Source organism: Talpa occidentalis, unplaced genomic scaffold (genome assembly GCF_014898055.3).
Source record: "Talpa occidentalis isolate TD23 unplaced genomic scaffold, MPIMG_talOcc4v2.1 talOcc4.5, whole genome shotgun sequence".
Classification (NCBI taxonomy): domain Eukaryota; kingdom Metazoa; phylum Chordata; class Mammalia; order Eulipotyphla; family Talpidae; genus Talpa; species Talpa occidentalis.
This window is the reverse complement of record NW_023604861.1, coordinates 98704581-98730665: the sequence shown is the minus strand read 5'-3', so window position 1 is coordinate 98730665 and position 26085 is coordinate 98704581. Positions and strand designations below refer to the sequence as shown.

General features: G+C 49.0%; 2 protein-coding genes across 3 annotated transcripts; one reads left to right on the top strand and one right to left on the bottom strand.

The window, feature by feature from the left end:
• Positions 1 to 117: 117 nt before the first annotated feature.
• CIAO1 (cytosolic iron-sulfur assembly component 1) lies at positions 118 to 4232 on the bottom strand. The gene is made up of 7 exons (XM_037527864.2): positions 3940 to 4232; positions 3211 to 3359; positions 2967 to 3078; positions 2771 to 2859; positions 2343 to 2544; positions 1659 to 1746; positions 118 to 556 (listed from the first exon to the last, which is right to left on the bottom strand). The coding sequence occupies exons 1-7, from the start codon at positions 4076 to 4078 to the stop codon at positions 316 to 318; spliced, it is 1020 nt and encodes a 339-aa protein (XP_037383761.1). The 5' UTR covers positions 4079 to 4232; the 3' UTR covers positions 118 to 315.
• A 216-nt stretch (positions 4233 to 4448) lies between these two features.
• On the top strand, positions 4449 to 19701 carry TMEM127 (transmembrane protein 127). Of its 2 annotated transcripts, XM_037527863.2 has the most exons (4): positions 4449 to 4572; positions 4980 to 5297; positions 13688 to 13852; positions 14596 to 19701. In XM_037527863.2, the coding sequence occupies exons 2-4, from the start codon at positions 5054 to 5056 to the stop codon at positions 14901 to 14903; spliced, it is 717 nt and encodes a 238-aa protein (XP_037383760.1). In that variant the 5' UTR covers positions 4449 to 4572; positions 4980 to 5053; the 3' UTR covers positions 14904 to 19701. The 2 variants fall into 2 exon arrangements, with proteins under 2 accessions (XP_037383760.1, XP_054557851.1); XM_054701876.1 differs by lacking the exon at positions 4449 to 4572 and having other exon boundaries at positions 4967 to 5297.
• The last annotated feature ends 6384 nt before the right edge of the window (positions 19702 to 26085 follow it).

The following is a 26085-nucleotide window of genomic DNA, read 5'->3' as shown; positions in this document are numbered from 1 at the left end:
ACTTAACCCCTAGGCCACCAGGGAGGCCCCAATAAGGTGATTATAAATAGTACATACAACCCTCAAAATGTAACACAAGTTAAAGCAAGCAAAATCTGGCATAACGACAACGTGCTGATGGTCTGCAGTTCTTCACCACAGGGCTCCATGTCAAAGTGGGGGAACTGGGTCTGCGGCTCTGCACGTCTACCAAGCCCGAGTGGAAGACAGCCCGGTTAGATGAAGGTCAAGGATGTGCCTTCCAGGTCTTCTCGGGGCTGAAAGTCTTAATGACATTTTCTAGGGAACCATGATTCTGTCCAAAGTCATTGTGGTTCAGAGGCCTTCAGGCCGCTGATATTTCCAGAAGGCCACCTCCCCATCATCACTGCAGGAGGCCAGGAGCCCTCGCTGCTTGGGGTTCCAAGCCACACAGTTGACATCCTGGGAATGGGCCTGAGGCAAGTGGGCTGTCAGGGAGAAAGTAGGCTGCTGTGGATCTGAGCCGGAATCCTCCTCAAACACCCGGATGGCATCGTCCCCACAAGCTGTAGCCAGAGCCCCTGTCAGCTGACACCTGGAAGGAACATAAGTGTCAGCATATAAGCAGGTGGCTCCTCCCTCCCCAGCCCTGCAAATCAGGTAAAAGCAATTAGTTCTATGTCTCTGGCCTGTTCTCTTCCCAAACTTAGGTCTCGGCACAAGTTTCTTATGGAAGAACTTCCCCAACTAACACCTAACCACAAACATCACCCCCCTAAGTCTTCAAGTGCAGCTGTCTAGCTTTCCTTTGATATAATCAGCTTAAAAACACTACATGCAATTCTGAACTGTACTTTCCTCTCTTAGCATAAGCAGTTTCTCTTGTCAGGGAGTAGTCTTAATCATTTTTTAACAGTAATATAATAGATCATTGGATTTTACCATGCTTAAGTCTATTTTCAAATGTCATTCTCAAATGCTTGTTAATATTAATAAAGCATTGATGTACATCAAGATTTTCAGTTTTTAGGATTATTTGCTAGGGATAGATTCTCAGGGTCAGGACTGCCCTCTGATGAATTCTCCTATATGAATGGTGTTACTTTTCTAGACTTCCTAAGGGTAGAGTCAGTGAGACAAATCATAAAAAAACAAAAAGTGGGGTGCAGCTGTGGGGCTGGTTGGGGAGAGCTCAGCCAGTGTCACAGGTCCCAGCAGCACTACTTGCTACCCCCTGGCCAGGCTGACAAGCCAGTGCCCTGTTGGTGCTGCCAGTAGCTGATGAACAAGTTTAACCAGGTGGGCCAGAGGGCCGGGGGTGGCAGGTGGTGGGGCACAAAGGCAGTGGGGTCAGAGAGCACCAGAGATGCTGGATAAAGGGGGCGGCCAACTGTGGGGAAAAAAAGTCATGAACCCACAATCTCAGTAACAATATTGTTGGATGGTACAATGCTGTGACTCCTAGAGGCTGTAGCTGCCCTCACAGCCTGTGATCTTAACATAGGTGCAGGCCTGGGTCTAAATTTGTTCCCTGCTCCTGTGGACCCCCAGGCCAGTCAGCAATAAGCCAGCATGGTAGTCAGTTTGGCCTGATCTGAACAGGATGGTTTCCCATGCTCTCCCCAAACGTGGTAGAGAGCAGCACAGGGTCTCAACTTCTCTAAATTCTCTCCAGATGGAGGAGATGGAAGTCTTACCAAGCGACGTCGTAAATGGTCCGGGAGTGGAAGCCTGACAATGTGCAGATACATTTCCAGCTGGGGTCAGAGCCGCTGCACGCCACCCCTGCAGACAGACTTCTCTTAAGCCTGAGGTGTGTGTCCTGGGCACCTCAGGGGGGTAAATCCCCACTGCAGAGGAAATCCTAACTTGCCCTCCCTTACCTCCCCCTTCAATCATGAGTCCTTATCTTCATTCCTCTGTCCCCATTCTTACTGATCTATCTTAAACATTATGGCCAGACTGGTTATTTTTACAGAATTCTGAGACTAGGAATAGGAAATGTCCTACTCTTTAAAAAAAACCCTGCCTGCCTTTTAAGGCCACCCACCTGCTAGCCTATTTCTCCCAAAACCCTTTGTACCCTATGCGCCATCTAAATGAATCACTCTTTCTGGAGGAAATCTAGCTTTCCCACCTTCAATGCTTTTGCTCATACTATTCTATTTTATCCACCATTCTCTTTTCATGTAAATCCTATGCAGCCTTTCAAGTTTGGATGAAATGGCTACTCTTCCACAAAGCTTTCCCTGATTCTTCCAGACTTTATCTGGAGGCCTTTCATGGCACATCTCACTTTCTATCCTGATTTGCTGCCATTCACCTATGTGTCTTAGTCTCTAGGAGATGAGTCTTATTTAGTTCTCCCATTGGCACCTTACCTTGTTCGTTGCCTGGTAGGTACTGGCGCCAGATGCGCACAGTACGGTCATCACTGCAAGATGCCAGGCGCTGGCCGCTGGGGTCAAAGGCCAAGCTCCACACAGTGGATTCATGGCCCTCAAGAGTGGCGCAGCATACCCAGTCATCTTCTTCCTCTCGGTAGAGCTTCACTGAGTCATCATAGCTTGCAGAGGCTAACAGCTGGAGTGGGGTTGGGGGCAGGGAAAACATACTTGTCTGTATGGTACAGGAAGTACCTATGGTTCCAATATGTCTCCCTGCTAGAACAGAGCAGTCCCAGTAATCTGTTTTTTGTAAAATGATTAACATCTCTTGGTCACAGAGATCTCGCTAAGTCAGATTGATGCTGAGAAGTAGAAGAAAGGTGGGCATAACAACCCTTCTCACCAAGACACTGCATTCTTACCTCCTGGTTTGGATGCCAAACCACATGCTTTACATCCTGTGTATGGGAGTTGAGGACACTGACACATTCATACTCATCTTCTTCATCAACTGTGGAAGGAAAACCAAAAACGCCCCATGAGTTGACCCTGTCAGGGACACAGATGGGGATGTCTGTCTAATTGTTCCTAACTGCAACCAGAGGGACCTGGACTCACCTTCCCAGACCCATACACTCTTATCTCGACTGCAGGTGGCAAGGAGGTTCCCGGATGGGGCCCAGGCCACAGACTTGACTTCATTTTCATGGCCTTCCAGAGTGGTTACACACTGAAAAGGGAAAAGAACAGTAGCCAAGACCCTTGCGGTCCTTTTCATGAGTATAGTTAAACTGGCTCAAGTTCCTGAACCAGCCCTGCAATGCAACCAGGCAACAATCCTCTTCCTCCCCAACCTGGCTACCTCAAAGTCATCCTGATTTTTCTTCCAAATGCAAGTGGTCGCATCAAAGCTCGCAGACGCCAGGTAATTCCCACAGGGAGACCAGGCCACCTTCCGCACAGTGCGTTGATGGCCTTCAGAAAGGACAGATTTGCAGATCCAGCTGTCACCTAGAACAGAGGAAAGGTCAAGCTCTGGAGTTGGATGCACAAGAAGGTGCTGAAGCAGTATCAGTGTCATTTGATAATGGGACTGGAAGCAAGTACTGGAAGCAAGCTGGGAAGCAAAGTTCAACCCATATATTTAACAACAAGCTTTTAGGAAGATGTAGCTGACTCTACTTCTGAGGCAGCCTCCTGATGAGTTGTAAATCCATCCGTGGCTCCCAAATGCCCTCCAGATAAAATTTAAACTTCACCGATCTGTTGCATTACTCTGCAGGCTACTCTCCCAGGCTACTCTCTCATTTTCCTGCCTCAGCAACTATCACAATTCCCTCAACAGTACCAGTTTGTCCACTGACGTTTGTGCTTCTGGAAGTCGCCCACGCCTTTGCCCAAAGTCCTTCTCAGAGCGACCAACGTCCAAGTCAAGTCATTCTGATTTTTCTTCCAAATGCAAGTGGCCTCTATCTCCTCTCCCTGGACCTGTAACCTCGATCCAGGTCGACATGCCCCTTGTGCTGCGAACCCACACTATCTGCACGCTGAACGCTCGGAGCAGGGGTCGCACTGTTAGGCTGGGCCTTACCGTCCAGGCCCCAGATGCGAACTCTACGGTCGCCACCGCACGAGGCCAGCAGCGTCCCAGTAGGATTCCAGGCCAGGAACCAGCAGCGGGAGTCGGGGTGTGCCGGGACGCGGCCCAGCAGCACCAGCGAGTCCTTCATGGCAGCCCGGCGCAGGAGGAAGAGGAAGTGGGCAAATTCTGTCGCGCCGACTGCAGTTCGCACTGCAGAAGTCCCCGCAACCTCGCCGCCACCCTCCACTGGCCGCCAGGTCAGGCCGCTTCCGCCCGAGGGCCCAGGTCGTCTTGGGAACTGAAGTGCCCGCTGCGCGGCCGCATTGCCCTCTGGGAGTTGTAGTAGCCTTCGCACACCCCCGCCCCTCCCATAGAGGAAAGCATCGCGGGAACGCCAGGGACTACCAGTCCCGTGAGGCCCTGCGCAGGGAGCCGGCGGCGCGCCCGGGCTGTGACGCGCGCGGGGGACGGGGAGGGGAGCCGGAGGAGGCGGTGGCAGAGGAGGAGGAAGCCGGAAGTGCATCGGGCCCGGGTCGGTCCGGGCGTTGCGGGGTTGGGGCCTGAGATCTCTCGGCCCGGGGCTGCTGAGGAGCCCGTGACTGGACGGAGCGGCACCATCCCGGCCCTGGGGCTTGCTGACTGGTGAGGAAAAGGGGCAGCCTAGGGAGGTTCCTTTCTGCGCTCAGGTCGCACCCCCAGAGCGCGGTTCCTAGATCCCCAGTCCCTGATGCCCGCGGCCCAGCCGGGCTCTCCGCCCCTCAGCACCCTCTGGCCGCAGCCCCGGGTCTCTCGCTCACCGGCAGCGGATGTCTCCGTGCCCCCCAGCCTACAACTCGGCCCCTCGAGACCCCAACCGTCCCCCAGTCCTTTCCGGTTCTTCATTCTGCACCTCCGCAGCCCTGTTCTAGGAACCCGGTCCCCGCCCCCCAAATTCCCGCAGCCCTCCCGTTTCCCCTCCGCCGCAGGTCCCGCCCCCTGTCCTCGGGTGCCGGCCCCGGAGTCGGCTTCACCTGCGGAGACCCCAGCGACTTGCTCTCTTCCCGGCACAGGCAGGGTCTGCGCGCCCCTCGGAGGTCGGCGGCAACCAGCAGCGACCGCGGAGCGACGGCGGGCGGCCCCGGGCATGTACGCCCCCGGAGGCGCAGGGCTGCCCGGAGGGCGCCGGCGGAGGAGCCCGGGAGGCAGCGCTCTGCCCAAGCAGCCGGAGCGTAGTCTGGCCTCGGCCCTGCCGGGCGCCCTGTCCATCACGGCGCTTTGCACTGCGCTGGCAGAGCCTGCCTGGCTGCACATCCACGGTGGCACCTGTTCCCGCCAGGAGCTGGGGGTCTCCGACGTGCTAGGCTACGTGCACCCGGACCTGCTGAAAGGTGAGAGCGCCGCGCGCCATGCCTGTTCTTTTTGAGCGACCCGGCCGGGCGCTGAATGTGATGGGGGCCGGAACTGAGATGGTCGAGGGCAGGCGATTGAAGCCCCATTCCTGCCTACCCACCAGGTGGCTCTGTTTGCTCTCCGGCCCCTCATTAATTCTGATGTTATTCAGCCGAGCACCTACTCCTCAAGCCAATGCTAATCTGGACTGCTGCTATTTTAGGATTCAGCGGGAGGAAGGGCACTGTGTATTGAGAAAAGATAAGGGTGCTAGGCATCACAATTAGTCGTCCACTTCTAAGGTGCCAGTGGGAAACAGGAAGGTTTCTTTGGGCATCTTGATTGATGGAGAAAAAGGAACTTTTAATATGTCTAGATTTAAAAAGATATTTTTGTGTTTTATGATCATTGAGAAATTATTGAAAAAAAAGAGTCTGTGGCATTTTAGGTAAACAGAAATCAGTTCCATTGCCAGCAAAACAGTTGAAAACTGACTTTTGTAGCCATTATAAGTCTACCCTGAGATAAGATATGGTCAAGATAAATGAGATATGGTTGCTTTGTCTGTCAACATCCTCCCAAACAGATAAGCAGAGGAATGGAGAGAGGGGCCTGTCCCAGGGAGTCCTGTCTCCAGTAATGAGGGTAAAGGCTGTGGTGTGCAGACCTGCATTGCCTGGCTTTTACCAGAAAATGGTCACAGGACCCCAAACAGCTCTTAGTATCAGCACAGTCTATTATTTCTAAGATCTTTTGAACCATTCTCCCATTCAACTCCCTGGCTGTGATGTTTACTGCCCCATATATTGATGCCCTATGAGGTATTTTCTGCCTCTCTAAGGATTCAGGTTTGGCATTTGGTGAAAAGGTTAAGTTCTTTGTGCCTTGGATCCTACCACCACTTCTGCAGGTCTAGACTAAAAAGCCCTGTCCTTGTGGCCTAATGTTGTCTTTTCCTGAAAGTCTTCTTACTGTTTTTGCATCTCTTCGGTTTTTGAAGCTTTAGGATGATTCTGTGGAGGACAGGTTGGGGGCTTCGGTTGGTTTCCAGATTTCACTGTGATGATGGTCTTCGCTGGGTTAGCTTATTCAGACATGATGTAGGCCTTATGACATGCAGCTTTTTCTTTAGCTTGTACCTGATGGCACAAAGGTAATCAGGTTTGAGTTTAATCTGGATGGTTTTTCCCTTGGCTCATTCCCCTGCATTGCCTTCTTTGAAGGACAGCTGCCACCTTTCTCCCACTACATCGGAGGCCTTTGCAGTTGATCCCCTGATGTTTCAGTGTTTCAAGAACTTGGTGTCACCTACAGACTGGGAGAGAGCTCATGATGCTCCTCCTCTTTTAGATGATCCCTGGGAGAGCTCATAAAATTCAGGTGATAGAGGGAGAAGCCCTCTGAACCCGTGTTTTTATTTCAATGCTTCCAGGACCCAAATTCCAGCTGTGTTACTGAGTGGCAATGGAACTAATTTCTGGCTCAGAGACATGAAGTAGTTTCTCCAGGGTCATACATCTGGGGATGGCATAACTGAGACTATTTCACATCTGTTGGCTCCAGTATTTAAGATGACAGGCTTGCTTCCTTTATTTTATTTCACTGTTTTAAGGGATGATCACATGATTATTCCACTTTTATGTGCCTTTTTGTCCAAAGCATATAAAAATAAAAATAATATATATATATATTTTTAATGAAATGGTTATTTCATTTTTTTTTAAAAGGTTTATTTATAAAAGCAGCACTGGGGTACAAGCCAGAGGTGCGGGAGGGTAAGAGACAGGAAAGATCTGCCTTGCCATGTGGGAATCTCCCTGGCCGGCCAGGAATCGAACCGGCACTGCAGGGGTTGCAGACAGCTTCACAGTGCTGCACTCAACCCGCTGCGCCACCCGGGAGGCCCCAAAATATATTCTTGATGCAGGCTTTCCTTTCTTGTTTACTCTTTTTAAGAAATTAATCAAGCCAGATTTTGTCTTTTGTAAAGCATTTTGTCTTGATCTTTACATTACATTTCTCATGTGTTTAGGGGTAGGTCTCAATCCATCATAAGTTTCTATCTGCTTGTCAACTCCTTAGCCATTGCAAGTAAGGAACACTTGGGTGTTCAGTAATAGGAGAATTGACATTGGTACCCTATGAGCTATCACAAAAGGTGGGGAGGGATTTTTTTTTAAAGATTTATTTTATTTATACAAGAATTGGGGTATAGGCCAGATGTGCGGGAGGGTGAGAGGATTCACCAGAGACAGTGTGGAACAGAACAGGCAGACTGACGAAATACACTGCTGAGGGGAGCAGCGGGTGAGACAGGAGAGGTCTGCTCGCCATGTGGCTGGCGGGGACCGAACCGGCACTGCTGAGGCTGTGGACAGCTTCACAATGCTGCGCTCAACGCCTGTGCCACCAGGGAGGCCCCAAGGTGGGGAGGGATTAGGGAGCCTCTGATTGTGTCTTTTCTTTCTTTTCTCTGTACCTGTTGGGTTTTGGTACCCAGTGGACCATCGGGCATATAGTATCCTCTACAACTGTGCTGATCTGCAGGTCCTAACATATGTCCTAGCATGGAAGCCTGGGATATTCCCCATCTCAGGAGGGAGCAAAGTACAAGGCACAGACCTAGCGTCTACAGATGTCTCCAGAAGGAGAACACACACTACCAGGTCTCTGTAGGTGATGGGGAGTAGGCAGGGTTGGCAGACTGCAGCATTGCCTTCTTGTTTCTCAGCCCCCTACCTGAGTGTGGGCATTGTGCAAAGCACACTGCATGCTGGTTTTAGTTTCCTCTAAACAACATCTTTATTTGGTAGGTACTGTCATCACCCCCACTTCACAAAGGTCTCAGGGTCAGGGAGATCAGGTAATTTGCTAAGGGGCACACAGCTGATTGGTGTGGCACAGACTCCATTCTTGTTTTTTGTTTTTTTTTAAAGATTAATTTATTTATTTATACAAGCACTGGGTACAGTCAGAAGTGAGGGAGGGTGAGAGAATTCACCAGAGCCAGAGCGGGGAGCAGAGCAGGCAGAAGGACCGAAGTACACTGCTGAGGGGAGCAGCGGGCGGCAGGAGAGGTCTGCGTGCCATGTGGGACCCTCCTCCGGTGGCCGGGGAGCAGCCGGGGATCGAACCGTTGCTGCAGAGGCTGCGGGTAGCTTCGCAACCCAGCACTCAACCGCTGCGCCACTGGGGAGGCCCCAGACTCCATTCTTACCACCACGCTTTAGTGTACTTTATTTCTTTTTTTTTCCGCCAGAGCTTTCCAAGGGTTATTTCCCCATTCCAGCTGGGTTTTTATCACAGGCCCAGCTAACAGTGTATTTCATCCCTCATCACATCAGTGTTAAGGCTCAAGTTGGTCATTCTGAGGCAGAAGCACTCACCCTCCCACTGTCACTGCAGATCCCCTAAAGGCTTTAGCAAATGCAGTCCAGCTTAAAAGATTCCTGGATTCTTCTACTCCCTGGGGGTGCCTGCTTCTCATACAGCTCTTCAGTCTGAGCCAGGGGAGCCCCAACCTCTCCCTGCCATTCAAGTGTTGCCTGCAAAGGGCAGCACAACAGCCTTAGGAAAGCAACTTTGGAGAATGAGGAAGTCAGGTGAATCATGGTTGACAGCAAGCCACGGGGAGATCAAGGGCCTTCCAAGGAGGGTGGGTGTGTCTGAGGGGTGGTGACTGAGGCAGCTGGCACTTCCAGGGCCTCAACTTGGCTGGGATTACTAGTATCTGTGGTAGTGACTTGACCAGGCACTAGAGGGCCTTGTTGGAGTCCGGTGCCAGAAGCCTGTCTGGGTGCCAAAAAGTCAGTGGGGCAAGGCATTGCAGGTGGGCTGATGAGTGCTGAGAAGGATTTGAGCCATGGGGAAGTACCTCTAACTCACAGGAACTCTAGTGAGGGGAGAAAGCAGGGAAGGTGGAGTAGAAGACTGGCCAGAAGCCACTTTAACCTTCCTGCCTTACAGCCTGTTTGGGTCAGTAAGGGGGTGTGAGCAATGGGCAGGTAGACAGGAAGAGCCAGGGCCTTCAAAACAAATCTAGCTCAATGACTCACCAGTGACCTTGGGCAAAGTCAGTTCCTTGGGATCCTGTTACGCAGCAGCTGCCTTCTTCCCTAGTGACTGGACGGACAGTCGAGCAATAGTTACCAAAATAAACAGGCCACAGCACAACTGGAGAATAGGATGTGTTCTCTGCCTTACCAGAGTTTCTGCATCACAGGTTTGAATTTCAAATCAGGACCCTGCCCCATATGCCAGTCATTTCTTTCCACAAATAATACATCCACACATTTGCAGGTCTTGTTCTTTTTAGCAGTCCCCTCATGGGAGCAGATATTTTTGCCCTCCCTGCCATGCCGATGACTGGTTGGAGAGAAGAGAAAGAGACACTGAGATCCTGACCCCAGCAGTGTTGGTGCTGGATAACTGCTGTCCTCTCTCTGCTCCCATAACCGCTGATGAAAGACCACCTGGGATGTGTGGCAGGCTCCTGGGGTGTCTATTAGCATCACTCCAGGGAACATTACATTTGGCTCCTCACTAAACCTGAGCGTTTATGCACAGATTTAAGGTAGAGAAAGGCAGTCACATTGAAACAAAACCTGTTTGAATTTTGGGTCAAAACCCATTTGGTGAAAGCCCCCCTCTATACCGCATCATACTGGTGGGGCAGAACCTTCGTCTGGGTTCGGTGGGGTCTTTCTCTGCTTCTCACTGCTGTATGTAGACGAGGAAGATTCCATAGAAGGAAAGGCACCCCAGGGGCAGCGCTGCTGTGCCCAGCTGAATCAGCCCAGATTAGCGGGACTGCTTCCATGTGGCAGGTGTTGTGGCTTCGCTTTCATTTGATAAATGAGTGCAGAGGCCAAGGGCAGTCAAGTCATGTGCTGGTGGTATCGCATAGTCTGTGGTGGGTCTAGGATTTGAGGCTAAGACCTCCCCTACAGCTTGCAGGAGCCACAGCGATGGCTGCTGAAGCTTAGGCCACATCAAGCAGGTTTTGGCCAATAATTCCCACTCTGAGCACTTTATTCATTGCTTAATGACCCAAGCCTTTTTTGCTTAGAAGAGATTTCCTGCTTCCAGCTTTCCCTTAGTGAATGCAACTGCTTCTGGTTCTGAGGATGGTTCTGACAGCATTCATATTAACTTTTGACCTTTCATTCAAATTCAGCTCTTTAGAATTTGATTGATTATCTCTGTCTGGGAAAAATAAAATGGCTAACTCTGCTGCTTGGTGATTCCTGGCGTCACAATGTAAGGAACCCTGACGGGGCTTTGGAGTCTAGCTCTGCTCTTTGTGACCAGGAGGAAGTCACTTAACCTTCTGGAGCCTCAGAGTCCTCATCTGAGCTGTGTGGTGAATCCCCCAGAGTGAAGGGAAGCTAAGCCAGGATAACATTTGACCCATCTGTGCTCACAGGCTTTTCCTGGAGGGCATGCAAGAAACTGCCAATAATGTTTGCCTCTTGGGCAGTTGGACATCTGGAAGGGGAGGGGAGTCCTCTCTGAAGCTTTTTATCATGTCTAGGTCTTCCTTACTAAAACAAGTATATTATGAAACAGAGGACACAGGAGTGTATGTGATAAAAGTGCATTTTTAGGGATGAGAATAAGTGAACATCCTATACTTGCTGTGCAGTGGGAGAAAGTGTCTTTGAAATTCCGGTGTATTGCTTTTTCAGTTAAAACTTGTTAAATAAAACTTAGCCTATTTTTAAGAACCACAATTAAAGCACCCTTCAGAGTGCCAGACCACATTAAGTGATGCTGGTGGCCTCTGACCACAGCCTGCTGCAGAGCGGTGTGTGATGTCAGCCCTTACACCCTGCTGCTCATGGGTTATTCTTGGAAACACTAGAAGAACACTTTCGTCTTGCCTTGTCACTGCCATTTGCCATGTGGACCCCAAGGAAAACTATCTCAGTGCACTTGTTTGTTTGTTTGTTTTTTGTAGAACTGGAGTATAGGCCAGAGTTGCGGGGGGGGGGGGGGGTTAGTGAGACAACTCACCAGACACAGAGTGGGGAGCAGAACAGGCAGATTTACACTGCTAAGGGGAAGCAGCAGGTGAGACAGGAGAGGTCTGCTGCGCCATATGTTAGCTCCCTGGCCAGGGATTGAACTCAGGCCCTAGCAGTGATTGCCCTGAAACTTAACCTCTAGGCCACCAGGGACGCCCCCTCAGTGAGCTTTTAATAATCTTCAGAATAAAGGCAGCCCCTGTTTCCAAGAGCTTTTCTTTTGATGAGGCCCTCTGGGTTTCTAGACTCTTCCAAGCCCATATGGCTGTCTTAGGCTATGCAGGGCTGGATTAATGAAGGTTGGTCCTGGTTGCTGGCTGAGCTAATGCACAGGCAAGCCTCTTGGCGGTAGGAGATCACCCAGGCTGGGTGATTGGCCAAAAACAGGCGGTCAACTGACAAGAGAGTGACAGATAGCTCTGAGGGCAGCTTAGTGGATGACCTGACACCAGATGGAGGCATATGGGTCTCATGTAGGCCTGAGGCAGGGAATGCATGCTGTCACAAAGGCCCAGAGCCTTTTGATTTCTGTTCTGGTTCTCATATGTGGGAGGCTTGGCCCTCTGCCCAAGACCCCACGATGCCAAATACATGGCTATGAATCTGCTTTGTTGGGTCCCGGTCTTGGACTTTCATTCATCAGTCCAACTTCCTGTCTGACCAGAGTCAGTGCCCCTGTATGGGAATTACCTGAACTGCTTGTTAAAACCCATATTCCTGGACCCTGCCCCAGACCTAGCGTCCAGAATCTCTGGGGCCGGGAACATGCTTTCAGCTCACACCCAGGAATTTTGATGTGCTCTAGAGAGTGATGTCCATCATCCCTCGACTCTCAGCCTGTGACCCAGACTCAGGAAAGGAGCCTATAGTCTGAGTCTTGTCTGCCCTTTCCAAGTGTTCCTAAATCACTTCAGGACCAATGGCCTAAATAAAAAGAGAGCTTGCCGATGATTGGGGTAGAGGAGGGAGTAGAAATTAAGACCCATTTCCTATTTTTTATTAAAGCTTAAAATGGCATCTTTTTGGATCAGCCCTTATACTGTCTGTGTGTATCTGGGTGCTATGACAGATTACATAATGTCAAAGGGGACTGACTATGGTCTAGTTGGGGGGGAAATGTGGTCTAGAAGGAAAAGGTAGAGGCTGTTCTATGTGTCTAATGCACATTGTCATTCTTTGATCTCCTGGAATGTCATCCTCGAATGACCCTGGGGACTCCTCGAATGCTGTATCTCCTGTTTCAGCATCTTCCTTTTTCTTGGTTTACTCCCTCATTTTGGTAGAGCATGCTCCCCTCAATGGCTTTGCCCTCATTTTAGAAGGTATTTGTGCTGTCACAAAAGCTTGCAGCTTTTGTAGTATCAATCCAGTATGTTTTAGCTTTTCCTACTTCTGGCTTACACTTCAGCTTAATCTAGTCTATTACATCAATTGTAAATCGCTTTACATTCCACTTCCCAGAATTTGTTTTGCTTTTCTCCTCTTTGTATGGGTTTATGCCTTTTTTTTTTTTTAAGGTTTATTTTATTTATTTATGCATACAGGAACTGGAGTGCAGAAGTGCGGGGAAGGGGTGAGAGGATACACCAGAGACAGTTTAGGGAGCAGAACAGGTGAATCTATTGAAATATACTGCTGAGGGGAGCAGTGGGCGAGACAGGAGAGGTCTGCTACGCCATGTGTGCTGCAGTGGCTGCGGATAGCTTCATAGTGCTGAGACTTAACCCCTGTGCCACCAGGGAGGCCCTGAGTTTATGCCTTTTTTAACAATTTTTTTCTTTTGTTTTTCTACAGCTCAGGAAGGGAAGAAAAAATATGTGTGACCATTCAATCTACCATCTTTCCTAATTTATGTAGTACACTCTTGTTTCTTTAAACCACTTCAGTTTTTTCTTTGGGTCAAATAGGGATGAATGTGTGGCTGGATAGAGAATTGACATTGGTTGACCTCTGAGCTTAGCTTCTGTGGCTGTCTCAGCTCAGAATTCCATGGATTTTTCCTGCCCCCCAAAGCATGCTATAGCAGAATGTGTTAACATGTGAGACTAACAACTCAGGGTCTTTCCAACTCATTAGAAGAGTGTGACAAGTACAGCAAAGTGGAGTCCTGCACTTAGACACTTCCTGTCTTGTTGGAAAGGGAAGACAGACAGAGGGACATGGAAGCAGTGACCCAGGGCTCCTGTCTGCTAATAGAAAAATTGTCCCATCTTTTCCCCATGCCAGCTGGGAGCGGGAGCTAAGACCAGGTGTGCCCCTGGCTCTCCAGGACTGTGGCAGAGAGGGGACAAACTCTTACTCTAGGTGTGGACATCCTGCCATAGGGTTGCCTAGGCCCTGAAGATTTGTTTCTCTCCCTACAGATTTCTGCATGAATCCCCAGACAGTGCTGCTCCTGCGGGTCATTGCTGCCTTCTGCTTCCTGGGCATCCTGTGTAGTCTCTCTGCATTCCTTCTGGATGTCTTTGGGCCCAAGCACCCAGCCCTGAAGATCACCCGTCGCTATGCCTTTGCCCACATCCTCACAGGTAACCTGCTCATCATGGGGGAGGATCTGCCATAGGGCTGGGGTATCCTGTCTGGTGTTGCAGGTGGGTCGAAGGTATTCCGTGTGCAGACACCATTCCATATGCTTGTTTCTGCTCTAACCTTACACAGAGCACCAGGGCGTGATAGCAGCTTGCTTCTGTCATTTGCATGTTTGCCAGGACCACACATCACCGCTGCCCTGCTCTGGGGAGGGTATTGTTAGAATTCCCCAAGAGATCTTACTGTTCTCTAAGAACTGGATTAGAAGTTCAACCCAGCTCATGGGGTCTGGAAGCAGCAAGGGAGGGCCAAAGTGTCTCTCTGTGTCTTCCCCGGAGTCCATGCTCTCACCAGAGTCTCTCCACCCCTTCCTGCTTCCCTGCAGACCAGCCTTCTTTGCTTGCATGCAACTTCGTTCCTCCCCGTGACTGGGCTGCTGTGCTTGGGACTTGTGGTTGTGCTGACTCTAACTTCCAAACTGTTTGACCTTGTCTGTTCCTTTCAAGCACCCAATGACTTGTAGTATCCCAATTCCAAATCCTTAGGACAGGGAAGCTGACTGGCCCAGATGGGGTCAGGCATCTGTCTCAGACCCAGCCTGAGACTCCCATGACTAGAGAGTTCCTCCTTGCAGGGTCTCTGAGAATGGGGTTTGGGTAGAGAGGCTGCAGTTGGTTGCTCAGGTATCCTGACTGCAGGGTGCCTGCTAACCCCACTTCTGTGCTATTTCTCTGTCCCCCAGTCCTGCAGTGTGCCACTGTTATCGGCTTTTCTTACTGGGCCTCCGAACTCATCCTGGCCCAGCAGCAGCAACATAAGAAGTACCATGGTTCCCAGGTTTATGTCACCTTTGCTGTTAGCTTCTACCTGGTGGCAGGAGCTGGTGGAGCCTCAATCCTGGCCACAGCAGCCAACCTCCTGCGCCACTACCCCACGGAGGAAGAGGAGCAAGCACTGGAGCTGCTCTCTGAGATGGAGGAGAACGAGCCCTACCCAGCAGAATATGAGGTCATCAACCAATTCCAGCCACCTCCAGCCTACACACCCTAATGCCACCTCAGGCTTTCTTCCTCAGCAATCCCTCCCCACTCTGCAGCTCCTCTCACACCCAGAGGCGCTCCCTTCCCCAGCAGGCTGCACGGGTAGGATCCTGACCATCTTCACCAAACCTTCCCTGGGAGAGACTCTGCCTTTAGGGTTGTTAGTGTATCCCTGCTCTCAAAACCTGGGGTTCACCAATTTTATATAATGCACTGGTTCCCCTCCTGTCACTTCTTCATGGTCACTAGTCATTACCAACCAGGGAGGGTCATACAAGTGTTCTCTTTCACGGGCCATATCTTTGAGACCGGGACTTTCCTCGGGGAGCTGCTGACAGTGGACAGTCCCAGACAGGAGAAGTGTCAGCAGGGTCCAAGGGAAAGAGGACTGTGCCCTGCAGACTAGCCCCATGAGGGTCAACGTTTGTTCCACAGCTGTAGCTCTGGGCTGACACACACCCCCAACATGTACCCTCCCCACCCCCATTCCTTCTTGGAGTAGTTACTCCTTTGAATTCTCTGCACTTTAGTCTGAGCGTCCCATCAGGTGCGCTCTGGTTTTATGGGGAGAAGGAATTGCTATTGGAAAGCACAGCAGTTGCTCTCCCCGCCCTGCCCTTGCTTGAGTGGCTGGAGCCCCGGCAAGGAGAGCACCACCTGAGGCCTGGGGCCTCCCAGTACCCACAGAGGGTGAGTGAAGGGAACTGTATCTCCCCAGCCCCTTCACCTTTTAAAATGTGGGTGGTTTTAAAAGAAGAAACAACCAAGACACAGAAACAAATTCTCTTTTTAAACTAGGGACAAGACTTGTTTTTTTTTTTCTTCAGATATTTATCCACTTCCTCTTGGCTATGTGTTGTTTTAAGCCATAGCTCCTTCCAGCCCGTGGTCATTCCTTCCTGAATCTCCCCTAGCAGAATGCAGCCCTCTTTCCTTGCTCTCTTCTCAGTGACCCCAGCTCCCTGGGGCCTTCCTGTGGAACCTGGAACCCCATCCCCAGAGGGGCTGAGGACTGTGGCCTGGCTGGCTGGCCAGCGTGGTGCTCCTCAGGACTGTGGCACTGAGATGTAACCTGGCCTCCTTGCAGGAACAGGGGCCACAGCAGGGCGGGAAGCCCACCACTCTCCACATAGGAACCACAACCAGTGGGGTCCCATCACGTGAGGTGTCAAACTAACGGATCTGGTTGTGTCCTTCAGATTCAGTGCATCCTCTAGACTGTGACTTGGGGCAACAGCTTGCTGCATGCCTCTCTCCCCTTCCTGAATGTACTCTGGCCTTGCAGTGTGCTACTGGCTCTTTCTTGCCTAACTATCACTCCACACATAGCTCTGGTTGGGGCTGAATTTTCTGCCCCTGAGATCTGGGGCACAAAGTGGGAGAAACTTAGGGGCCTTCAGTGTGGATCCAGTTGGCCAAGCTTCTTTGGAGTCAGGGTCCAGTGCCGAACTGAAAAACAGATGAATTCCCCCACCTCCTCCCACAGGCAATAGAGCAAGACTAGAGAATGGACACCACTGTTGAGTTGTGGCTAGAAAGGGACTGTCATGTCCCTCATCCTTCTTCCGCCAGACTGCCTGGGGATGTCTGGACAGATGCAGTGTAAGTGGTGAGGGCCATGTCCACACATGAAGGAGTACTGCCTGGAGTTCACTGTGATGCCAAAGTGTGACCCATGATGACTCACACTCTTCCAGACTCTTCTCTAAGGCAAGAAAGACTGCCTTGTGATACCTGAGCACAAAGCCAAGGAGCTGATTAAATCGAGTCTTGTCTTTCTGTGAAGTTCAAGTTTACCTTCGGCAGATTTCTAGAGTGTGACCAACTCTGACTGTGGGTGGATGTCTGAGTGGGCAGACCAAGAGACCGGATACTGAACACGCATGCCAAAGTGTCCGGTCATCTCATGAGGACCTGGACATGACCCTGTGGGCAGTTCCATGCAATTCGGAATCCACTTTTTATTAGCTTCTTATGTCTCTGGCCTTTCTTTCTCTTTTCCCCTGCCATCCTGTCACTAATAGTTCATCATATCAATTCCCCTGGTTGTGTTTTTTTTTTTCTAGAAAAAAAAATTAAAAAGCAAAACAGCAAAAAATCAGAAACCACAATAAGAATGTAAATACCAAAGGCTCCCTGTCATTTTTTAGTCAGTTTCCCTGATTTTCACTTATTCCCTTTCTCTTAGAGAAACAAGAGCAATCAAAGTAATTTAAAAAAATTAGAAGGGATGTGCATGTGGCTACTCTGCAAGATATTTTCACCTACATGACCCTCCCCTGGCCCTGACAACTTCCACACCAGCCCAGGGTCAGGAGCACTAGATGCCCCCTGCCCCAGTTCTCGGCTTCAGATCCTGAGCTCTTCTCTTGCACAACTTGGTTAGCTGCAGATGAGAGGGCTGCTTCTGAACTCTAACAATTGTGTGGGGGGAACTAGTCTTCTCAGGACCTGGCAGAAGAAATTATCTTTTGAAACCATAGGCTTAAGGGACAAGGTATGTGAGTGGGAACAGTTCTGGGAGTTTAACTTGCAGAACTCTTCAGGGCCAATGCCAGGCCTCGAATGGATACCTACATTCTATTCATTCATTTATTTATTCATACAGTCAGCCAATACAGCCCACATCGCTATCATGGTAAAAGCTTAGGCTCCCTCTGTAGAGCAACCTTCCTAGTTCTTCTTTTATTCTGAGGAAAAATACAAGTCTTTCTCTGGAACTAGGAATGTGTCTCATTTAGACACTTATGAAAGGCCCTGTGTTGCGTACACCTGAGAGAAGGGACCACCAGGGGGCTTGTCTCCCAGGGATTTTATATGCTTAGTTTAAGGTAGACTTGTGCATGAAAAGGCAGCATGGAGTGAGTTGTCTGATGGGCCGCTGGGGAAAGTGCTGTGCTCTCGGGAGAAGGGAGACCTGTTCTGACCAGCGGAGGCAGCTTGAGCCAGGCTTTTTGGGAAAGTATTTGGAGATGGGGTGGGGAGCATTCCCACTGAGGATGATGAACACAAGCACAACTTGTGGCCAGGATGTGATACACATTTAGGTTTTTCTGCTTTTTGGCTATTTTTTTAAAGATTTATTTATGCATACAAGGTCTGGGGTGTAGGCCAGAGGTACGAGGGATAGGAGGACTCACCAGAGACAAAGTGGGGGACAGAACAGGCGGGTTTACTGAAATACACTGCTGAGGGGAGCAGCAGGCGAGACAGGAGAGGTCTGCTGTGCTATGTGGGTCACCTCCCTGGTCGGGGTTCAAACTCATGCTGCAGTAGCTGCAGATTGCTTCATAATGCTGATGCTTAACCCCTTGACCACCAGGGAGACCCCTGCTTTTTGGCTATTATGAACACTTGTACACAAGTTTTGTGTTAATACATGTTCTCAATTTTTTTTGGTATATACCTAGAAGTGGAATTGCTGCATCATGATGACTATTTAATAGTTTGAGGAACTGCCACTAATTTTGAGTAGCTGCAACATTTTACATTCCCGCCAGCAACACGAGTATTCCAATTTCTCAACAATCTCACCGAAAGGACATTATCCTTTTTATATATACCTTCTTTGGAGAAACACCAACATCTATGGAAATTCTTTGCCCATTTTCAGATTGGGTTATTTACATTTTTATTGTTTAGCTGTAAGAGTTTTTTATATATCCTGGATACTATATCAAGGTAACATAGACTGTGGCAAGGGCCTACAGTCACAGGTAAATTTATGCCCAGTAGAAAGACATTTAAACATTTTGCAGAAATGGAAAAGTATGAATTATCTTTCCATTGCAACAGGATTTGTTTAAACAAATAGAACTTTAGATACCCTCATGAAGCCTCATGACTAAGAAAACAGATGCTGAAACCTTTTCTGATCTTACCTAAGGGTGTATTAACCTGTATACTTTTAGTTACAAAACAACTAAAATTGGTAATGCAAGAAAGAACTTTCTTGGCTTAGTACCAGTAAAGTCAAACAATGCAATGAATTCAGGTGCTCCAAGGGTGCTATCTAAATGCCCACTTTGGGTGCTGGCTCCACTTCCTAGCCATGCCTTTCCCTAGTAGTGGTAAGGGGACTGCTCAGCTTCATACTTTCTTCAGAGCACTAAGTCCAACAGAAAACAAGGTAAGCCTGTTCCTTGAAGTTTACAAATGTCCCAGTATTCAATCTGATTTGACCAACTTGGGATAGATCTCATTGCTGAATGAGTCCCTGTGGCCAGGAAGATTCAATGCCCTGATTGGCCAGGCCTAGTGTCTCTTGTTTACCCTAATGTTGGGAATAGAATCAGGCTAGGAAAGCCTGAAGCTTAGCAGGAAGAGTGGTTCCATTAAATGGAAATCAAAGTACTTTTTCGCAAAAGAAGGGCAATGGATGCTTAGCAGCTGAAACAAATATTTCTCAGAAATGGAAGGATGTGACACTGGGTTGGTGGAGCTGCACACATCCTAAGCTCTCTCTTGCTTTGTTCATTGGTGCTCTGGACAGAACCTTGTCTGCAACCCCGGTTAACACACTCATCACATGGTGTTATCATTGTTTCCATGTCTGTCTCTTCAAGTTAGTCCCTTCATCTTTGTCTACTGGCTGACCACTGGAGCATTTTCTTGTGATTTTCTCAACTAGCAAGGGAAGGAAATAAGGTAGTTACCCGAATAATCAAAAGTCATACTAGAGATATCCCCAAAATGCCATGGGAATTCAAACATCAGCAAGATTGAGGGGTCAGGAAAGCTTTTCTAGAGTCTCTTTGAGGGCCCTGAGAATACAGAAGTGATAGATAAAGGCCAAGATATCCCCCTTTTTTTTTTTTTTAAGATTTATTTATTTATTTATACAAGCACTGGGTACAGTCAGACGCGCGGGAGGGTGAGAGAATTCACCAGAGCCAGAGCGGGGAGCAGAGCAGGCAGAAGGACCGAAGTACACTGCTGAGGGGAGCAGCGGGCGGCAGGAGAGGTCTGTGCGCCATGTGGGACCCTCTGGTGGCCGGGGAGCAGCCGGGGATCGAACTAGCGCTGCAGAGGCTGCGGGCAGCCTCTCAACCCAGTGCTCAACCGCTGCGCCACTGGGGAGGCCCAAGATATCCCCTTTATTACTGACAGAGAGGCTAGGTTGGAAGACAGACTGAGGTGTGCCAGCTAAGTGAACTGGTAATACCAGTGCCATAGGAGGCTCACTAACCCAATTGTGGCAGCACTAGACCAGAGAAAGCCTCCCCCTGACCCTGTCTGCTGTAGGGATAGGGTCCTCCTCAGCAAGAGCAGTAGGATTCAATAGCTGCAGGTAGGAAAGAGGGGTGGAGTTGGCCTTTGCATGACGAGTTTTCCCCTTCCCTACCTACCACAGTCACCTTTTACTTTGAGACAAAGTAAATAGAGGAGAGGAATATTACCCCAAGTAAAATACCCTGCACATGGAAGGAAACAGGTTAAGATTTCAAAGATTTATGGAGATGACATTTAAAACGGGTTGACCTAGGGGGCCCCTCTGGTGGTGTAAGGAGTTAAGTCTCAGCACTATGAAGCTATCAACAGCCACTGCAGTGCGAGTTCAATCCTCAGTCAGGGAGCTGACCTACATGGCACGGCAGACCTCTCCTGTTTCGCCTGCTGCTCCCCTCAGCAGTGTATTTCAGTCAATCTGCCTGTTCTGCTCCCCACTCTGTCTCTGGTGAATCCTCTCACCCCCAGCATCTCTGGCCTGTATTTCAGTTCTTGTACGCATAAATTAATAAATCTTTTAAAAAATAGGCCTACCTAGGTCCTAAGCAGGAAGAACTGAAGAAGTTTCAGGCCAACACACTTAAAGGCCGATCCTTGTCATTCCCTCTGGAATGCGGTCCACTCTTGTCCCGGGGCTTATCTGCTATCCTCTTTGCCTCCTGCCTATAGCCCCTTAGGACTTGGATTTTTACTTGCTTGTGCATCTTTGTGTATCTTTTACCTAAGATAGTCTCCAAGCTAGGGTTGGTTCCTCTGCACCTGCCTCACTGCAACAAAGCAGCTCTATTTCCAGGTGCAGCAGCCCTTCCCATTGTGAACTGGGCCAGGCTGAAAATAATAACCTAAGCTGAGCCAGAAGAGCACTGACTATAGGAAGGAAAGAGGCAGTAGTCATCATGTGCTCCATTTCACTTCCTGGGTTCCAGGCCCACTGTCCTGGTGGGATAATGAGGATAATTCTTGCCTACATGAGACAGGGAAGTCTTGCTGCAGAGGATTTGTGGAGGCTGCTGAAAGCTGATTCTCACCAGAGATTCTGATCTGGTTCAGAGAAGACTTGACCTGAATTGTCTTTGGCCTTGCAGTTCCATCCCTATATAGGCCCATCCTTGATGACAAAAACAGGTGTGTTTTTTTAGATTATGAATTAGGGGCAAATTGCCTGCTATAGAGATTAATCATACTAATGAGTAATTGAATAGCATTCATTTTTTGAAGGAAAGACAATCATTGCTGCTTTTCACCTAAAAGATGGAGCAAGAGGCTGCATCAGAATCAAACAACTTACTTTCCAAGTACTTGGGGAAAGGGACCAAGGCAAAGGCATTAAAGCTAATGCTAATTAACTTCAATTGGGTCCATTTTACCCTCTGGGGCATGCCTATCTTCATGTGTAATGCCTGAGAAATGATTTCTATACATGCTACACCTAAGACAATAAATAGTGCTTTGTCTCTGCCAGATCCCCAAACTGGGGAGATTATGTCCAGTCTGGGACCTGAAACCAGTGGGCAAGAAGGAAGGGCAGGGCAGAAAGCAAGGGCATGTGCAGTGCCCTCTCTGGCAGAGGGCCCGTGACCTAGCTCCCAATACCAATTCTCTGGACAGAAATACTCCACTGAACTCAATGCAGAGTCTGTTTCAGGGCAGGTCCCCCAGTTGGCAGATGTTGAGGTGGAAATTAGCATGCTGTGGGATTGGAGGCACTCAGGTTCAACACCTGTGGGGGAAGGAAGGAAGCAGCTTGGTCAAAAGGAGAAGATGGGTGCAAAGTAGGCTCAATAAAGGCTTCAGCTGATCCCATAGAGAAATTTGCAGCTGGGATGGTCTTTCGAGTTGTTCTGAGCTGGATGAAGGGACCAGACATTTATACTCCAGCTTCAGTCATTGGGTACTTCCTCTCCACAGAGAAGGGGATGTGACCTTGGGTAGGGAGCTCCACTCCCTGGGGGGCAGTTTCTCAACAGGGCTGATAACTGAAGGCTATTAGCTAGCAATTCTCCCAGCAGCCAGGGGCAGAAGCCCTTCAGACATGACAAAGGTGGACAAAGGTGGACCTGTGCAGCATATCCGTGTCCATGCTTCCTCAAGCCACTCACAACTATTTCTCTGTATAGATTCTGGGAGCAGCTTTTCTGGGAGCAGATGGTTAGTGCGAAGAACCACAGTCCCCACCATTGCAGCTGACCCAGGAGGTCCCAAATAATACTCATCATCTTTCTCTGCTATCCATTTTAGATTTTCTTCACCCTTAGGAATCACCTCCACTGAGCCCCTGGTCCCCAGACAAGCTCCATGTCTTTTGCCATTAAAATTGGGCAAAGGTGTTCAAAGAGACACCCAGTTGGGTCATTTGGTTGACAAACATATTCCTTTTTGCCCCAACTGCTTAACAAAAGCCTTGGCTCTTCCTGACGATCAGAGTCAATTACTGCTGCCAAGAAGGTGTCTCCTGTTTCTCGCCTGCTGGTCCCTTGGCTTGAGTAGCTCAAAGTGCCTAGTGGCAGTTGTGTATTAAAGTACAATGGATTTTTGCTACATCCCCTGATGGAAACATTTCCTCTTGAGAACCAGAACCTCAGAACCCTCAAAGCTCAGAGTTATTGTGACAGAAATGCCACAAGATCACTGGGGATAATGGTAAGTAGAGTCACTTCTTTCTACTCTCTGGCTTCTAGACCTATCCTTTGATGTAGCAACATACTGGTTGTGACAAAGTATATATTGTGTCCTGGAAGATGATACTTCTTCCACAATTGGTTGCATCTCCACACTGGCACTGCAACTCTGCCTTAACAGTCATTCCTTCTCTCTTGTTGAGGCTGGCATCTTCTGGGTGGTATAGAACATGAAAGGGTCGGTGGATCCTATGGTCATGTGCCACTGTCAAGCCTCTTTTGCTGTTCATTTAGTCCTTTAGGCTGATGCAACACTATATGAGATCCTACATCAACGGTTAAACACTCAGTAAACACTCAGTGATGCTACCTGAAGCCCTGCAGGCAGAACAGGGAAACCATACCCATAATGTATCAATTCTAATCAAAATAAATTGCTGCCATTTCCAAGATGTCAATGCAGTCAACTTGTCATCAAATGGCTAGTTGTTCTCCTTGAGGGACGTGCCATTTTGGGAGCTCAGCACTGAATTCATTGCTGGAAGACTGGACATTCACAAAGGGCCCCACCTCCTTTGCAGTCATAGGCGAGAACTCAGGGAGAGGCAATGGTGGACAAGTGGTACCAGCAGTGGCAGTAGCTATCCAAGCCTCTGAGTGGGAGACCATGTTCTTGGGTTCGTGTATTGCTCCCATCTGTCACCGTGGCTACTCTAGTCACATGCTTACTGTGCCATATCATGTACTCAGCATCAACTGACTGAGTCATGCTGTCTCCTTGTTTGTTCAATGCCTCTTTCACAGATGTTCTCTGGTGGGCATCTGCACACATCTTGCCCATTTACCTATTTCATCAACATGTCCCTCTCCCAGAGCTCCTTGCCCTTATCTTTTTTTAAAAAAATGTATTTATTTATGCATATAAGAGCTGGGGTACAGGCCAGAGGTGTGGGGGATGAAAGGATTCACCAGAGACAGAGTGGGGAACAGAACAGGCAGATTGACCAAAGTACATTGCTGAGGGGAGCAGTGGGCGAGCCAGGAGAGGTCTGCTACTCCTCCTTGCCCTTATCTTCTAATCTTTTTCCTCAGGCTCCTTGTCAACCAGCCAAGTCAACTGCTAGTGCCAGGAGTCATATATATATTTCAATCTCGGCTACATATCTACCCACACAGAGCGAATGACTAGGTGCAGCATTGAGAAGACTTTAATCCATTGGTGAGGGAATTCCCCTCACCACCTTCACTCAAGATCACCCAAGGGCAGAACTGTATTAGTGCAGTCGCAGTTCCTTTCCAGCTTGCACCTATGTACCATTCGGTCCTATCTGCAAATCAGGCTTTGTTTTTTTTTTCCCTGCTCTACCAGTTGGTTATAAAGAGATCACACCTCCTTTGCAATCATAGGTGTGAACGGAGGGAGAGGCAATGGTATACAAATGGGGTAACTACCTAAGTGACATGAATGTCTAAGTCATCAGCTTTACTTGTGCTCCTGGCCCTGCTCATACTAATTCTGGATGTACCACTTTCATTTTACTATGGGTTATCACTGGGTCTACTCAGTTTTGGATTTTGGTATGTTTGACAGGAACAGGTAGAAGCCAACATATAAGACAAGCTCTTGATGAAGAAATTCATATCAATTTAAAATATGCAAAGGAAATAAAGTTTTTAAACATTATTTTATGGGTATACAAGCGAAAAAAATTTGTGGCCAATCGGCTGGAAGGGAGAGAAGGTTAGAGAGTACTAGGGTTTGAAGGAAAAGACAGTGAGAATGGTGGGGCAGAAATTTTTTAAAAAAATTTAAAGAGCAAGAATTGATAGGCATAGAAATGCAGATAGCAAGCATATTTATTCTTTAAAAAACAAAATTGTATCCACAGACAGAGAAGGGGTGGAAAGAGGAAGAGATTTTTTTCTCCCAAAGCATTGTTGAAGATGGGTTTGATTATGTTTATGTACTGAGGGGAAAAAGACAGTAGAGCCAGAGAGAAATGGCCAGATCAATGTGTTCTTGAAACTGATTTTTTTTGTGTGTGTGTGGGACCCTCGCCGCCGCCGCGGCGGCGAAACGAACCGGGCTGCAGAGACTGCGGGCAGCCTCGCAGCCCAGCGCTCAACCGCTGCGCCACTAGGGGAGGCCCTTGAAACTGATTTTGGATAAACAAAGCAAAAACAATAAAAAACAAGCAAAGTACTCTTTTTCATCAAGGGAAGCAGGACACTAGGAAAGTTCAACCTCTTCTTTCAGTCCCTGCCTGGCTGGCCCTCCTACCATCACTGAGAAATGCATGGTTTACCAAAGCAGCAAATTATTTTCTGTTATATACAACAGAGATTTCAAGGAAATATAACTACCAATACCAGAGTCAAAGTTAATCTGCATAGGCTAGAGCTAAATTTCAGCTTTCAGTAAAGCACAGTTTTTTCCCCTCTCTCTTTGGAGAAACATCTTTTATCTAAAATTGCTGCAATAGCTACAGTAAGAGTGAAATTTCTGAATGTATTGCCTTGCAAAGAATAAAACCCCTTTCACACCAAGAAATCCTTTTAGAATTTTTTTTTTTGTCAATAAGGTACTTAACATTGTCCTAAAAAAAAAAATAATGTAAGGTTTTCCTACTGGACATCCAGCAGTTTCGTTTTAGTGAGGTTTGGTCCAGCATAGTAATTTAATGCTCCAGGTTTTCAGGAATGGTGCAAGCTAAGTTTTAGGAAAGCTGTTTACCTGCCACGCTGTCACCTTTGGGTTAAAGGGGGGAAAGCCAGCTATTAAGAAACCTCACTCTGCTGCCCTTTCACCTATGGGTTTTTGCATTTCCAGACTGCAACGGGCCACCTGCCCCCATAGCTCTAAGGAAAGTGTCCCGGGCTATAAGGAGATCACACTCTCGCGTCCCGGGGTACTCCGAAGACGAGTGTCCAGACTCCGACTTTCCGGGGCCATTTCCGCGGCCCAGACATTCAGGGAAGAGCCCGCCAGGGAGACCTAGGAGGGTTTTGAGGGTAGCTGCCTTCTGGCCTCAGCAGGATCTCCACTCATCAAAGGGTCTACACTCAATCAAAGGCGTCTCCATCTCCCTCTCCCGACTGGAACGCCCCCAGGGCCCAGCGGAGACTCCACCCCACCCTCGACTAGTCAATGAGGCGACGGGCCCCAGCCTCTCAGAACGACCGAGCACCGTGCAGGACCGTAACAGGCACCCAGCCGCGCCCTCAGCGGGGTGGGGGCGAGAAAATGGCGGCGGGGTCCGACGGTCACTCTCCGGGGCGCCCTTGACTAGCGCGAGTCGTTGCGCCACCTACCTTGCTACCCCGCGCGCCACGCGGAGGGCGGGA